Source organism: Chelonoidis abingdonii, chromosome 2, assembly GCF_003597395.2.
Source record: "Chelonoidis abingdonii isolate Lonesome George chromosome 2, CheloAbing_2.0, whole genome shotgun sequence".
NCBI classification, from domain to species: Eukaryota; Metazoa; Chordata; order Testudines; family Testudinidae; genus Chelonoidis; species Chelonoidis abingdonii.
Window position 1 is genome coordinate 84007779 of NC_133770.1, and position 17293 is coordinate 84025071.

The window sequence follows — 17293 nt, forward strand, 5'->3', positions numbered from 1 at the left end:
CACCCAGGAAAAACGGCGTGAAACGGTTGTCTGCTGCTTTCACGGAGGGAGGAGTGAGGCTGTACCCAGAACCACCCGCGACAATGTTTTTCGCCCCATCAGGCACTGGGATCTCAACCCAGGAGCGGGGGAGACTGCGGGAACTATGGGATAGCTACGGGATAGCTACCCACAGTACAACGCTCCGGAAATCAACGCTAGCCTCGGTATATGGACACACCGCCGAATTAATGTGCTTAGTGTGGCCACGTGCACTCGACTTTATATAATCTGTTTACAAAACTGGTTTATGTAAAATCGGAATAATCCCGTAGTGTAGACATACCCTTAATCCCAACTTTCCCAACAAGCAGTTTGTCCTGAGGGTCAGAGATGTTATAAGGGAGTTAGTCACAGGGCATACAGAACCTGCAGCATTTGTAATGCAATGATTAGTCATGACCACATATAAAGCAATGATTGTTGGCAACGATTATACCATAGTTACTTTCAAACTAAGCATCTCAAAGCACTTTACAAACAATTAATTATCAAAAACAACTTTGTAAGAAGAGAAAAAAAAATAGATACAGAGAGAGGCTGAGCAACATCCCTAGGATCATGCTTAAGTCAGCAGCAACACTGGGAACTCAAGTATCAACTCCTAATCTCCTGCTTCCAACACTCCCTCGGAACGGAAGAACCATGAACCTCAAAAGCTAAAGGAGAAACAATCTGTGCCAGGATTCAGGCAGATCCTGTATGGTAACACTGTGCGAACTATCAACATCTTCCAGTTTGTGAGCTAATCAGAGCGATAGTGCCTGTCTATGTCCAACATCAGGAACCCCCTTTGCACTCACTCACTACAACAGAGTTCTGTCTTTTCTCTACTGTGAAAGATACTATTGTATTTGTTATTAGTAGAGTATTTTACCCCATTCAATATTGTTCCTTTAGTCTTCTCTACTAATTCATAGACTGTACTTTGGATAGATTTTGTTGCCAAGGCTACACTGATTTATAATGAGTAATAATCTGCAGTCATCACTGACTGGACAAAATTAAGCGCTGTGTCTGTTCCTAAACAAAGTGAAGATGTGAGTTGTGAAGTAAGCTCTGCATTTCTGCACAAACACACTCTACTTCCTGAACGAAAAGCTTCTACCTTTTCAGCTGGAAACACGTGCTGCTTCATGAACTGCTTCACCTTCCGCAGAACCTCCTGGCCTTTTTCAGTCTGCTGGAATAGCTCTCCTGTACCACTGGGTTGTGCATCACTGGTGAAAGAAGTTCTAGGGAACAAAATTTAAATAAATATGTAAGGTCAGGTTCTCCTGATGCTAATACAAACTTCCTTACACGAATATAACTATTTAAAGAAATATATAAGAAAGCTGTGAAAGGTTTGACCTGAGTTAGCCAAGGCTTTTAGGGCAAATCAACACAGGGATAAAAGACCCAGGTCAGCTGACTCAAGCTCGCAGGGCTTGGGTCGCAGGGCTGAAAAATTGCTCTGTAGTCATTCGGGCTGCAAATGTTGAGAGTCCCAGAGCTTGGACTACAGCCCAAGCACAAATATCTACACAGCATTTTTTCGGCTATGGAGCCCGAGCTCTGTGAGCCCAAGTCAGTTGACCCAGGCCAACTGGGTTTTTTTTAATTTCTGCACAGACATAGCCAACAAGTGCTCTTACCTTTTTGAGAGCAGTAATCCGGTTTCTGCCAAGGGTTTCACTATCTCAGCGAACTCATAACTATTTTCTGCAGAAGAATTTCCAAGGAGATATCTAGCATATATACCCTAAAACCAAATAAAATAGATATGTATGATTTAATTATCTGCTTAAAATTGGAATTCCATATGACAGATAATCTGTGTGAAGTGGTGGATAAAATTAAATGCACATACTCACAATAATAAGAAATAGTTAGTGTTCCAATATAAAAGTTGGTCAAATTGTACTTGAATACATTAGTAATGCCATTGATCCATTTCCAATCAGTAGTGATACTGAGACACTAAAAGAAAATACTCACTCCACAGTGAATAGACTAATGGTCCAAGTCCAAAGGACAACCAACAAAATCAGCAGCACAAGTGACAAGTATTTACTGTGCAAATGTCATATACATAATTATAAAAGTTTAAAAATAAGTTCATGTGGGGCCTGATCTAGTGCCAGCTGAAGTCAATGGGTTCCCAACTGTTGATTTCAATAGGCACTGGATGGGGCCCACAATGCTCAGAGTTTAAAGGACAGTGTATGTGATTTTTCCTGAGGGCCCCCCCATCATCTAGCATCCATGGTGATCATATCCAAAATGAACAAATCTAAAGAAGGCTAATGTCTGTTTTTAAAATTATGACGTTAGCCATCACCTGATCAGCAGTTTTATAAAGGGAACAATAGCCCAGACAGCTACTAGGGACAGGCAGCTAACACGCTACAGCTTTTAAAAGAATAAATAAAATTACAAAAGCTTTTCAACTTTTTCACATTTCAATATTTTTTACATTTTTAATCTACATTACCAAACTACAAATATTCATAATAAAACTACAAGAAAGTATATTAGGTATCAATGAAAATGTTACCTGGCATATTCCAGCAATTTTAAAATATGAAAGAGCAAGAAAGAAATTCAAGTTGGGTAAATCTGTGCTAATACCCCTGCAGCGGCAGTAAACTGAAATTAATTCTTCAAGTGATGGAATTCCTAGGAAAACCATACAGAATATTTAGCACGTCCAAAACTTTTCTCTTTCTTGGTTTTTAAATTCTAATTAATGTTTTACCAGTTATGCTACTTGTTTAGTCTTACAAACTATATTCAGTTTACACAATAAAGAACAACTACTAAGTGTCACATACTGGTTCTCATGAACTAATACTGTTATATTTGGAAGTCAAACACAAATGGGGACTGTTCAAATTCCAACCAAATATAAACAGAACATTTTTTTGGGTCAGTAAAAAAATTATATTGTTGTCTTGTCTTTTAACATGAAGATTAAATTTTAGGCTTAACTTATCTGTCTCTAAGAAAAACAGCATTCAAAATATCTTTTCACTTAAAGGAATACTATTAATAACCTCATAAGTATATTGAAATATACATTTCCTATCTATAGTTTTCTAGAATATAATACACATGTTGTTAGGAAACTATGGAAGTTATTTACAAGTTTAGTATTGTATGCTTAATAGTTGCCTATCAACTATTTATAAAGATAAAAAAAACTAAATAGAAATCAATTTTTAAAAAACTAATGTCAACAAAATTATAATTACCTACAGTATCTCTAAAACTCAAGGTACCCCCTTGGCCTAACTGTTTAATTGTGTTAGGCCAGAAGTAAAATGCAGCAGTATAAGCTAAATCTGCTAAAGGATGCCCAGTGGTTGAAAGTTCCCAGTCCAGGACTGCCACAACACGAGCCTAAATAAATAAATAAATAAATAAATATCAGATGAATGATTAAGGCAAGCAAGTTAAATTAACTACATACACACATACCTTCCCATTTAGAAGACATGTGACCTGCCCTTTGGAGAGTGCCCCCCAACTACGGGGAGGCACCAGTTGTATATGGGGCACCCTCGGGGCAGGGGGTGGAACAGGGGTGGGAAGAGGTGAGGTGGGGATGGGGCATTAGGGGAAGGGGCCTAGGACAGAGCCGGGAGCCGAGCATCTCCCGGGAAATCTGGAAGTCAGCACCTATGCTCCTAGGCGCATGCTGGGTGGTATCAGCAGCAGCGAAGGCACCGACCGGGCAGGCATGTGCAAGCCCTGGCCATGCCGGAAAAGCACACCCAGCAGCTCGCTGGGCACCAGCGGGGGCCCACTGACTGTTCTGCCCTGGGGCCTGGAATTCCTGTCAATGGGCCTGCCTTACTTTCATAGGTTTGGGTTTTTTACCTTCTCCCTTGTTTTTACTGAGATTGCATATTATATATTTAGACCTTTTTGCTCTGTGTTTGTACAGAGTCTATCACTATGGGGTCTTAGTCGATGAGGAGGGCTACCAGGCCCTATGATAACACTAAGTCCTGATCCCAAACCACCTGAAGTTAATGTGGAAGTCTTTCCATTGACTTCAGCGGGCTTTGGATCAGGCACTTGAGCAAATCAATGATACTTGAGCACATGCTTGACTCTTAAGTGTATTTTATGGTTCCCTTTTTGAGCTGTATATTTCAAGAACAATAAGGGAGCAGGATTGTTTGCACTGGGGGATGTGAAGATGGGAAGAGGGAAAAGAAGGTCTAATGAATCAGAGTTAGGTTAGTGAATTTGTTTTAAGCAGTCCTTAAATTTACCTCAAGAAAATTGTGCTCTGCAACACCTGTCAATGTCTATTATGAAGATAGGAAAGTAGAGAAACAGTACAACAAGCACTAAGAAGTATGATTAAATATGTATATATATGTTTGGGGTACCTCTCTTGGATGGAAAATGATGTTATCTATTCTAAAATCTCCATGAATCAGATTTTCTTCATTATCACCAGCTGGCAAGTTGTTCATTAACCACTCAGCCAGCTGGTTCATAGCAGGAATGTCTACGTGAGCAGAAGCATCATACTGTTTTTTCCAAGTTGTAACCTGAAAATATAAAAAACACGTAAAACAACTGGGAAATAAGCAGAACATTATACAGTTGAGGGAGCGAGCCATTCAAACTTCTTTTTTACTTGTTATAATTCAAAGGTGTTGAAAAAATATTTGTCACCATATACTATCCCTTTTCTATGATGGTCTTACTGTTCACTTTTATAATTATGGCTATAAATACGTAGGCAAGATGGTTATGAAACATGATGCACAGTCAATTTTTCCACTGGTAATACAGACAAAGGCCATTGTTGAGATTTTCTATTCACTGGTAAACTTCCTGGCACTCATTTTTTGTCTCGGTCTCTTCTTGGAACTCTAGCCTGACACAGCCAATTGATTTTATTTAAAAGACAATAATACATTATGTTCCAGTCATAACTATGCACAGGTGCAGGGACACACTCACATGCAGCTAGTTGTGGGTCTGGGAATTAGAACTCTAAGGTGAAGAAATGTAACTGGCAGGAATATGCTTGATTCTGTTATTGCCCTAATACATTTAAAATGCCACAAATGAAGACAAATACTGGCTGGATTTAAAGGGTTTGCACTTACTATAATTCGTACATATGCATTCCTATCATGTTTTCTCTAGCTCTGCAGTCCACTATGATCAGCCGCTCCAGCCCATTCAGTCTACCCTGTACGCTCCCCTTTGAATGTCCACTGTTATGGTTTTAGGCCTACACTACAGACCTATACTGGAATAACTACATCGCTCAGGGGTGTGAAAAATCCACACCTTTGAGCAACACAGTTATACCAACCTAACTCTCTAAGTAGCTAGCGCTATGTTGGCTGGAGAGCTTTTCCTACCGACACTGGTACCGCCTCTCAGGGAATGGACTAACTATGCCAATGGGAATGCTCTCTCCCGTTGGCTTACAGTGTCTTCATTAAAGCGCTAGAGTGGCACAGTTGCATCAGTGCACCTGCACCAACACATCATTTTAAGTGTAGACTTGCTCTTAGTTAACAAACCACATCTCACCACAATTTTCTGTGTGTTGCTTAGCTGCTCTGAGTTTCCGTTTCATCTTTACTCATGAGTCTCTATGTTTTTTCACACCTTCGGAGCTCAGTCATTTCCAATGGCTCGCTCTGATTACAGCAACCCAAAGGATTTCTGCTTCCTTAACCCCTCTGATACCAGCCAAGCTATTTTGATCTCTGTTCACTGCCCTCGGCCTTTAGATTATCTCAGAGATCCAATAAGGTACAGAAGAGAATTCAAAAAGGATTAACAAATAGCAGAAAATTGCACCTCTCAATGTTTGGCCTTTGTTTCTATCACCAGTGGAAGGCTGAGTGCATATTTTGTTTCATAACCTTGCAATATGCTACAAAAGTAAGCACAACAGAAAATCAAACACCATGGATCAACTCCTCAGAGGTACGTTGAATAAGCTTTGATACTTCCACATCTTCACACTAAAACAAAAAGAAATTGTCACATACAGATTCAATTTCTGATGCTCAGGAAACTTTCTCTAAAAAACAATTTAGGATCAGATTCTGACCTAGGCTGCAGTACTATAGATCCACAGCAACTCCCTTGAAATTATTCTTGATTTATACTGGTGTAACATATCAGATTCTGATCCATTGGGAGTACATGATTAAGATCCTTTCCAGCTTGCTCTAAAAGAGACAAAGCCAAGTCCCTATATCAACTGGCACAGGTGATCCAGATTAATGACAATTAATCTTTGGAGTGTTATTCCTGCTTCTGGATTTTGACAGTGTTGTTATACCCTTAGTAGCTTTAAATTTGTACTAACTATCTCTGGAAAGGGGAAAGAATACTGAAAGATAGACCTGATCATTGTTGTATTTCAAATATAAATCCCACTTCATACGTAATTCCAAATCTGGAGGTGTGACACAGGTGAACGGATACTACAGTAGGATAATAGGACCACAGACTTTATCAATGTGTTCTAAACACTATAACATATAGAGTAATTGAACTAATTATAAGATACTAGATAAAGCCAAAATCTTGAGTAATTTAAAGATGTTCGTTATTTTTAAAGACATTAATATAAAGTGTTGTAACCAAATGAATACAAATGAAACATTCAAGGGTATTATATAGTAAGTGGTTTTGGAGACCATTACCTGCCTCCTACAGTATCCTGGTCCTCTGCCATATCCTTGGAGACCCAATGAATGCAAACTGAATGAGTGCAACCGGGCCAGGGTTTCTATCATAGCAACATACAAAGCAGATCGCTCCGCTGGACTGACCTCAGGTAGTGTGCGGTCTCGGAATATGCGACCCTAAAGACATCATAAATCAGATATTTGGTGGGATGTATGGAGGAGGGGAGGGAAAGGTCACACAGCTCAACTGCACAAGATGCGTATGATGTATTAACAGTCATTGCGTCAGTAATCTCTTCCTCACCCATCTGTTTCTTGTCCAGAAAGGTCAAGGCACTCCTGCTCACTGAAATCCAAAAACTACCAATCTCACAGGATCTCCCTGAGTAGTGAATTTAATACACCTCTACTCCAATATAATGCTGTCCTCAGGAGCCAAAAAATCTTACTGCTTTATAGGTGAAACTGCATTATATTGAACTTGCTTTGATCCACCGGAGTGCTCAGCCCCGCCCTCCCGGAGTGCTGCTTTACCATCTTATATCTGAATTCGTGTTATATCAGGTCACGTTATATCAGGGTAGAGGAGTATATACATATATCTTGTAGATCCTGAACTAGAACTCTGGAACCAGACACCCTCCAAACTCTGAGGTGTGTGAAATCCAGATTGTATTTCTTGAGTCCATTTTAAATATTCTGAATCAAAAAAATTCAGTGTATAAATTGAAAAATGAAATGATAAGCTCTAGTTTAATAAGGATTTTTCACATTTCAAAAATAGTTAAAAGTAATCCACTTACTTTTTTTGGAGGGAGAGGGAAGAAGAAAGGGCTATCATTTGCCTCTGTTGCAGACCGTTTGATTTGGGAAAAAGGAAAAACTAGGCAAATTTTTTCTCTAAACCCACTCACTTCCAGATAGTTTATGATTTAAATAAACGTACACAGCTAACACACTGACTAGGTTAGATTTTGCCAATTAATTGTGAAAGAATAGAATTTATTGTAGAATTATATGATACTGTTTAGTCAACAGACATGTTTCATCAAGTTCTGTTCTACTTTCTAAAAACTTGGATTGTATTAATTAAAAAGATAAAAAAATAAAAAAGCAACTGAGCTATCCAATTTAGTCAAGTGTAAACTTACATTCTTGGGAAAAAAATAAATGCTATGGGAACTAGATTTATTAAAAAGAAACTTCTTGCTTGAGATAAGACAGAGAAAATTCCAACTTTATAAATGTGCCAAAGCAAAGATAGAAATATCCCAGCAGTTTTTCAAAGTTAATCTAATTGGAAGCAATATTAGAACACGGTTAACAAAACAAACACACACCCAACTCAACTGTCTCCTAAACTGAACACACAACCTGATGAATTGATATTAACCCACTTTCTTGTCATTTGATTTGTTTAGAGATAGTTAATAAAATATAGAACATCGGAAGCATGTGGCTTGGAGGTTTCCTTCCCAGACGTTAGTGTTCTGAATCTGAGGAGTCCCCAGAGTAAATAAGAGGCACCTCTGTGACCCATCTAGTGGTGGTCCATAGACCTGCCCTATATTCTTATAATTGCTGCCTGAACTACAATTCTGTTAGCTTTTGAAGAACAGCTGGCTAATGCATTCATCATTTTTTTTAAAAAACATTGCGGACCCAGAAACTTTGAGGGCCTGGGATGGAGAATAGTTGTCCAACCTTAAAGCTGGACCAGCTCCCGCTACTAAGTCTAGGGTTTTCACACCAGTGATCCTGCCTGATTTCAGAATGTCTGCCTGACAACCAACCTGAAAAGATCATGTTGAATGGTGAGCCAAACACATGACCCTGTGAGAGGGAAATAAATCCTAAAAAAACTGAAGTCAACTGGTGCTATTGGTGAGCAGCACCTCTGAAAAAAATCAAGCCATTTTTATTCAGGTGCCTAAAAAAGGGCTTAGGAGCCCTATTCTAGGTACCCAAGATTGAAAAATTTCATCCAGTTTCTTATTTCAACATATAAAACTTTAGATATTTTAAAGCAGCTTGCAATGGAAATAAAACCAAAAAGAAAACAAAACAAAAACCTAAAACATGTATTGACTAACCTGTACATGTTCCATCACATAAAATTCAGTTCCAATCACAGAAACATCACTGCAATACAGTAGGGGCTCAGGGACTGGAAATCCAGCTGAAAATAATGCTTTCTGCACATGATATTCTCTATCAACCTAAGAAGGATATAGTATGGTAGGTACAGAATAATGTTCAAATTCTTCAGACACATTTAATTACATTTATTTTACATATATACAGAATATAACACTGTGCCCTACTAAACACCAAGTAGTACAGAACACTGCTATGTATGCAGTACAGAACACTGCTACTGGTTTGTGCATTTGAAAAATTAATTGCATTTTCTAACATTCAACAGCCACTTAAATTTTATGCCAATAGTTACGTGAGGGAAATAGCCCACTTCAGAGCTGGGCCTGGTAAAAACTTTAATTTTCTTTATCTTAAATCAGATTTATATTAACAACATCTAGAGTAGCTCTGTCTCTGGGTTAAAGTTGCTAACGACCCTTCGGCCACTGAAAGCAACTAACTGTTAGTTCCCCAGTTCCTTGTCAGTATAGAGGTCATGTGACAGTTGCAAAAAGGCCTATATATTTGTTTTAAGAAATGCTAAAAGAGAAGATAGGGAGACATGTGAGCTGTATAAGCGCTGACAAGGGAAGTTATAGCCCTCAACATATCAAGGCCTTCTAATGAATTGGTGCCATCTGTACCAGCCAACTAAAGACAAAGACCACTACAGACTATGCTGGCCTAAGTGCCCAGAAGACTTTGCCAGCACCGAGCTACTGACCAGATATGACACTACCCAATCCCCAGAACTGCAGTCCTGACTGATGCAATGTGATGCCAAAGACCACACAAGATGAAGAATGCATCTTTTTCCTTGAGTATTTCCCCCTCTTTTTCTTATGTTGTTATTGGGTGATGATGCCCACATTATTATTATTCTCTAACACTTCCGAGATGTGCACGTGTGTGTTTAAATGATTGCGTGCATATGTGAGTTCATTTGCAGTACGCAACATTAATCATTTCCTAATTCAAGTTCTAGGCAATCCTGCTTTAAACTTAGACTTTTCCCCTGAATAGTGAAGGGTGTCAGGAACACCACGCTACTCTACAGGAGAAGTAAGAGCTGTTAACTGCTGTTGTATCAAAGACTGGGAAATTAAACCAGAGATGGAGTACTCAGTATAGTCACTAAGCACACAGGAACTTTGGGAGGAGTCTAAATATTGCTTCAAGGGCTGAGAGGTAAACAAGTTTGGTTCTGATTCTGAAACATTCAACCAGATCAATAGATTACTTTGCCACGAGCAAGATCCTGTAACTGGAGGTTGGAGCTAAGCAGGTGGCTGCCTCGTCAAGTTTCCGTATTTGTAAAAATTGATCATGTGCTGGAGTAGCTTTATGATTAAGGCTATGATTATGTCACGGAGGTCACAGAATCTGTGACTTCCAGAGACCTCCGTGACATTTTCTGCCCCAGGGCTGAAGGTGTCAGCAGGCAGCCCCACAGGTCTCAGCCACGGCTGGCGGTGGGCCCCCCTAGCTATCCAGCTGCGGTGGGGGGGAAATCTCCAGGTTGCCCAGACGGGACCCCATATGGGCTCAGCCATGGCAGAGGAGACCACAGAGCTCCCAGCTGCTGCAGGGGGCAAGGGGACCCCAGAGCCCCCAGCTGCTGTAGGTGCTAGACCCTCCTCCCTCCACATTCTGTCAGTGATATTTTTAGTAAAAAACAGGGACAGGTGATGGGTGTTCGTGAATTTTTGTTTATTGCCCATCACCTGTCCCTGATTTTTACTAAAAATATCCGTGACAAAATCTGAGCTTTACTTATGATTTGATTATTGTATACTTTGATGACTTAATTGGTGACTCAGTTCATATCATTACTAATTCTAATTGTGAGCTTGATTTGATAACTGTACTGTCTAATTCTTAGTATAGTAAGTGATTATAGTAGTTAGGTTGGTGATAAGTTTGATTAACTTTAAATCTGCTTATTTATTAATGTGTAATAAAATCCATAAAAAAGTCTACAAAGCCAGTTTTTCTTTCATATTTGCAACTGGGTCAGAAACCTTTAGAATGAAGATAATTTAGCCAAGGTATTTGTGAGCCATTTGGCTCTGTCCTTACATTAAAACATTTGTTCCTCACAGTTATGTACTTTTAGCACACGAACTATGAAATGCATTTATAGTTTGCCAAGGAATTGGTTACTCACCTTGTGAGCTCTAGGCAGAAGAGGGCCATGAGGCTTCTTCCTAAGCACATATGTCTTAAAACCCTTCTGCAAGTAAAAGGTTGGATTGGACTGGCCTGAGCTACAGAGGAACAAGAAATGAATTACTAAGAAACAAAGTTGCAAACATGTAACAGAACGAATAGCAGCAACTCCAAATTGGAAAAGTGCACATCATTGTTTGGGCGGAAGAGGATATCCAGGAACAATGAGGGTGTTGTTTTAAACATACAATCTTACAAATCAGCAGATGACAGTTCAGAAAGTCGGTAGCCTTGGGCTCTATTCCCAGCTCTGCCACATGTTTCCTGTTTGACTTTGGAAAACTCACAGTTAGGGCTTGGCTACACTCGAAACTTCAAAGCGCTGCCGCGGCAGCGCTTTGAAGTGTGAGTGTGGTCGCAGCGCCAGCTGCACGTACTCCATGTCCTCATGGGGATAGCTTGCAGCGCTGGGAGCTGTGCAAGCACTGTTTACACTGGCGCTTTACAGCACTGTATCTTGCAGCATTCAGGGGGGTGTTTTTTTCACACCCCCGAGTGAGAAAGTTGCAGCGCTGTAAAGCACCAGTGTAGCGAAGGCCTTACTTTATGCCTCTGTTTGCTCTTCTATAGAAAGAAGGTAACATCCACAAAGACGTTGTGAAGATCAGTTAATGTTTTCAAAGCTCACTCAGATTCTTGGATGGAAAGTAGTAGCCTTAAAAATTTACCAATCTGGATTAAGAAAAATAGAATTATACAGTAGTGCATAAACTTCCTTTGACTTACAATAGATGTGACAGAAGTGAGAATTTTCTGTAACACTTTTATGAATGATACTTATGGCAGTTGACCCTTTGGCTTAGTATTGTTACCTAGTGGGTGCAGAAGGGGTAAACTGCTTCCCTTGGAACGGAGAAAAGGTATAAGATATTTGTGCCAGGCAGGGCCGTCCTTACCCATACGCAAAGTACACAGCTGCGTAGGGCAGCAGGAAACTTGGAGCACCAAATTTCCCAGTGCCCTGCGCAGCTGTGTACTGCTCCAGTCCCTACTCCACCTCTTCCCCAGGCCCCTCAACCCTGCCTCGCCATTTCCCACCCCCACTACACCTCTTCCCCAAAGCCCCTGCCTTGCTCCACCCCACCTCTTTCCACCCCTGAGGACTGCAGCAGGGCCGGGCCTGCACTCAGTGGCGTCAGGAAATGAAGAGAACCGGCCACAGCCACGCTGCTGGTGAGTGCGGGGGGGGGGGAGGGAGTGTGTGTTCCTCCCTGCCCCCCCAAACACCACCCCCTCACAGAGGCCTGACTCCCCCCCACCCCCATGGGGTGGGCTGCATAGGGCCCCAGAATAGCTAGGGATGGCCCTGGTGCCAGCTAACTGTCTGGGGTGATTTGAATGAGCCATTAAGTGCTGGCTGGAATCAACACACATCAATGGAAGATCCACAAAAAACAACAGGAACCCCAGTGACTAAATGATTGACACTTAACAGCAAGATGCTCAGACAGGCTGGACATGGAAACTCAGCGTGGTTTTCAAGTGAAAGTACCGGAGGTAACAGGAATCTGCAGTAAGATCTGGGCTGACAGAGATACAGCAGTTCTCACTTGAGATTGACAGAGAAAGCCAAGATGGGCACTAGAGCAACCTGGCTTGATGGAATTCTAAGGGCGTCTACACTAGAATCACTACAGTGGTGCAGCTGTACTGCTGTAGCACTGCTAGTGCAGACGCTTTATGCCAACCAGAGAGAGCTCTCCATCAGCATAATTACTCCACCTCCCTGAGGGGCAGTAGTTGTGTCCGTGGGAGAATGTCTCCCACGGACATAACACTGTCCACATCAGCGCTTAGGTCAGTGTAACTTACATTGCTCAGAAGGGTGGCTTTTCCGCACCCCTGAATGACAAACTGTTTCAAAGTAAGCGCTAGTATGTACAAGCCCTAACTTTGGCCAGTCTGAACTTTCTTAACCTTTGCTTCTCTACGTTAACCTAAGGAGTCCCTGATGCTATATTCCAGTTGATTAATAAACCCTACTCTATTTTGAAAAGGTTGCCTAGTCTTACTGCAGACACCTACGGATGTACATTTAGGGGTAAATGTTTCTGAACAGGAGACTCCCTCAGCTGGGACTCACTGTTCAGTGCTCATGATGAGAAAGAGAGCAGGTAGGTATCAGAGGAGCTAAGGTCAAGTGACCAACCCTTGTGGAAAAGTGTGATCCACTGGCAATCTGGCATACATACGGATACTCCCAGAAGACTGCCTAAAGGCCAAGACATAGCACAGATCCTGTACATCCATGACAATAGGTTATATCTTGAATACAGCACACATTGAGATAGTTCTCTAATCAAGGCCCCGATCCTATGATGGAATCCAAGCAGGTGGACATTTGCATTAGCACTGAGCCCTAGTGAAGCCCATGTTGCCCTGTATGGGCATAAAAGTCTGCTCATACTCATCCAGTGCGTGATCTGTCCCTAAGGCACTGCCTGAGGCAACTGGCAAGTTTTTAAGGATGAATACTGAAATTGGGAAGTATGCTATTAAGTCACACCTCCAATATTAATATCATATTTATTACCAAGCAAGCAATGTAACCAGAGCGCCCCTCCTTCTTTAAATCCCTTCAGGGACTCCTCTTTCTCCACCATATCAGGTTCCAACTTCTAGTCCTCGCCTTCAATGCTCTGGATGATCCAGTACCTTCTCCTCATTCAAGTTCCTCCTTAAGATTCACTCTGCACCAACACCTATGAGATATTAGATGACTAAAACATCCATTTATTTTGTTTAAAATAAATATATTTGCTCCTCCACGCTATGTTTGCCAAATAACCAAGTCATCATTCTGGTTACCCCTCTTTTTCTTCTTCCCCAAACCCTCCACCTACTATCTTGCTACCCTCGTTATTATGTCATGGGTAACTATGACATTCCGGGTTGCAATCCAGTACTATTGAGGGGCTGTTTCACCACTTCCCTGCAACCTTGGGTGTCTCATAACCCTTTGTGGAGGTAGCTTCCAACTTGAGTCACTCATAAACAGCCTGCCAGCAAGCAGATCACACCTGGAGTTCCGTCTACAGCTATTGCCCTGGTTCAGCAGCTCTGACACCTGCAACCTGTCAGTACACGTCAGTTACAACTCTGGCTTCCACCAGCCTTGGTTACCATATGCAGAGTTACCCCAAACCACTCCCAGATTTTCCGAAAACATGACTGCTCTGCACTATCAAGCCCCCTACTGCACAGTCCAGATATATTAGGAGGGTCAATATACAACAATTTGCCACTTTCAATGGAATTGCCCACACAGTTCACAACACTGGATTAGTTTTGATTAAAACAATAAAACAAGTTTATTTAATTACAAAGCGATAGGTGTTGAGTGAGTACAAGTATTAAGGCATTACACAAAAAATGTTTACAAGAAAAAGAAAGTAAAATGTTTTCTAATACTAAACTTAACAAAACTAGACTTTGTTCAAGGTTACATTCTTACCACAGGTTTTCAGTGGCATTGCTGACCAAGTGTCAGATCAGAATCTGCTCCGAAGGTCCTCTTAGATGCAAGAGACCAAGGGACAGGAAAAGATAACTTGGGGTGGTTTTGCCCCTCACTTTTATAGTTGAGTCACCCTTTGAAAAGCACTTTCCTGAGTGTGACCCCTAGTTAAAATTCTTTCTCACTGAGAGCATGGAGACATGGAGTCTGATGGAGGAAGGAGGCTTCATGCTGTTTCTTTTCACCTGTGTATGCTGTTGTTGGTGAAAATGTACATCTTTTTGTTCCTGCCCTCTTCCCTTGCCAAATAAAGGCCACCTGACAGGTGATGACCCATCAGCTTTGATGACACCTGACTAGGGGCCTCATCTTGCCTGTGTCTCGGAAAAACAGGCTTACTCATATCCCAGACTTGTCTGACAAACACACTTCAGTTGTGATTTCATCTTATACTCATTACTTTACATATAATGTTGCTACACACATTTCACCATAATATTATTGACCAGAAAGTTATTAGTTTTCAAATGATACCTTACAAGGCATATTTTGTACAAAGATTATTACAACAGTGTGCAGGGTGTGAACACAGGGGCACATTCTGTCACAGTAACATTTTCAAAAGTGCCTCATTGATTTAGGAGCCCCTGTTCCATTTTTAGAAGTGACTTAGCTGCTTAGAAACCTGCATTTCATTGCAAGTCAATTACATTTATTCTCCTAAGTGTCTAGGGTCTGGTCTACACTACAGAGTTAGGTTGATGCAAGACATTTAAATTTACAAAGGACATAAATCTATTTTGTCTATTTTGCTATGGTAGATGTAATCGTACAGTCTTCAGCATTATAAAAATGTATATTTTAATGTCACTTTCTCATACTTATATCTATGGTCTTGTGATGACATGTTTTTTGGGAGGAAAATGTCACTAGTGGTTTTACAATGATATTACCAGTATTTTCAATTTTTTGGTATATTGTCAACTCTCACTTTTTTGAGATCCAATTAAGAAGACAACTCAATTTTTACAAGTATTTTGTTTTCGATCACACACATGCTAATTTCTCTGGTCTCTTTCTTCAAACAATAAAACATGAGAAAACCCCTAAGGCCCCACCACCACAGAATTGTTAAGGGTCTATGCACTGTTCTCCGTGGACTTCTAACACGCACAGCAATAAAGTTAATCATAAAAGAGTTCATCAAAGAATTTGTCCTTAGAGCAAATACTGTTTATTCACATTGAACTTGTGCCCAAATAAACTTTGAACACAATAACATGTTTTGTAACTGGTGAACTTTCATACTGATAACAGAAGATACAGTATTTTGTTTCTGCATTACCATAAACACGTAGCCATGATTTTCCTTGGTGTCCCTCTGTAATTGCACAATGAGCTCAGTGCAGTACAACACACACCTCTGACTCTGTTCAATACATGTATTTAACTGACACACTTTGACAACATCTGTAATCTGCTTGTCATAGACACAAAGATGATAGGTGCACTAAAAACAGGTAAGAAACCAAAAACTAGGCACTTTGCCTACCTTACAGGTGATCATTCTTCCCAGCATTTCTGGGATAGATCCATCTTTTGAAGAATGACCCTACCTACTACAAACAACATTCACAGCTGCCAAAGCCATTCTTAGGGCTACCTAAATCAGTAGCTCTCAACCCTTCCAGACTACTGTCCCCCTTTCAGGAGTCTGATTTGTCTTGCATATCCCAAGTTTCACCTCACTTAAAAACTACTTGCTTTCAATATCAGCCATAAAAATACAAAAACTATTACTGAAAAAAAACGCTTACTTTTCTCATTTCTGTATGAAATTTTAGTTTGTATGGACTTCGCTAGTTCTTTTTATGTAGCCTGTTGTAAAACCAGACAAATACCTGGATAAGTTGATGTATCCCCCTGGAAGACCTCTGAGTACCCCCAGAGTTGAGAACCAGTGACCTAAATGACTGCTCGCTTCACACAGCGGCGGTGCCCTCGCAATCTTACATGGGCAACCGCTGAGACGAAGAAATTTGTGCCACCAGACGAAGCCACAATCCAGGGACAGGCGGGCAGGCAGCCTACCTCTGCTGCCTATCCCAGGTTTTCAGGGCTAATTTTCTCGAAGAGATCGTGCAAGCAGAGCTCCCTTGGCAGCGCTCGCTGTCCCTGTTCTGGTGTCCCAGAGTCAGGCCAGCAGTGACCCCTGTGACGTGCAGCGTTTTGTCCCGGGCGAGCAATGGGGAGAGGCAGGCGCAGCACAGGAGTGGGGAGTCCCTGCAGGGTTACCTGTACTGCCTGGCTGTCAGCGCGTCGGGGGGCTGCACAGGAAACCCGGCCAAATGGCGGGAGAGGTATTTCTCCAGGGCTCCCTGGTCAAACCTGTGCTGCTCCCTCACCGCGGTCGTGCCAGGCTCAGCAGCCATCTCCAGCCCCTTTCAGCGCTGCTGCAAATCCCAGCCAGCGCATGTACGCTAGCAGCGTAACCATACCCCGTGCCCCTTACCTACGCCAGGCGGCAGCCCTCGCCCGGCGTACGCTATTGGCGCAGACAGTCCCCTGGCCTTGAGGCCCCTCCCCCCTGGGCAAGGCTCAAGTAAATTGCCTGAAGTTAGGGGATGTAGGGTGAGGGGGCCTGGCCAGCTCTGCAGTGCGAGGGAGTAGGTCGGCAAGCGGCAACGAGAGCAAAACTAGCTCCTTTACCACTTCTCAGAGATGCCAGGAGTGTGGCTGACAGGCAGACACAGGTGTATGT

At 41.6% G+C, this 17293-nt stretch overlaps 1 protein-coding gene across 3 annotated transcripts in view; it reads right to left on the minus strand.

Annotated features, from left to right (window-relative positions):
• ACAD11 (acyl-CoA dehydrogenase family member 11) overlaps positions 1–17135 on the minus strand; it is a 58850-nt gene extending 41715 nt beyond the window's left edge. The window contains exons 1-9 of one of the 3 annotated variants that reach the window (XM_032805868.2): positions 16828–17109; positions 11014–11113; positions 8801–8926; positions 6723–6884; positions 4425–4589; positions 3276–3423; positions 2579–2700; positions 1677–1783; positions 1148–1274 (exon numbers count right to left, since the gene is read on the minus strand). In XM_032805868.2, the coding sequence (XP_032661759.1) occupies positions 1148–1274; positions 1677–1783; positions 2579–2700; positions 3276–3423; positions 4425–4589; positions 6723–6884; positions 8801–8926; positions 11014–11113; positions 16828–16964 (1194 nt within the window). In that variant the 5' untranslated portion in view covers positions 16965–17109. Of the gene's footprint in view, positions 1–1147; positions 1275–1676; positions 1784–2578; positions 2701–3275; positions 3424–4424; positions 4590–6722; positions 6885–8800; positions 8927–11013; positions 11114–16827 lie in introns of all 3 variants that reach the window. The other 2 variants (XM_032805871.2, XM_075062515.1) reach the window with 2 other exon arrangements.
• Positions 17136–17293: the final 158 nt, after the last annotated feature.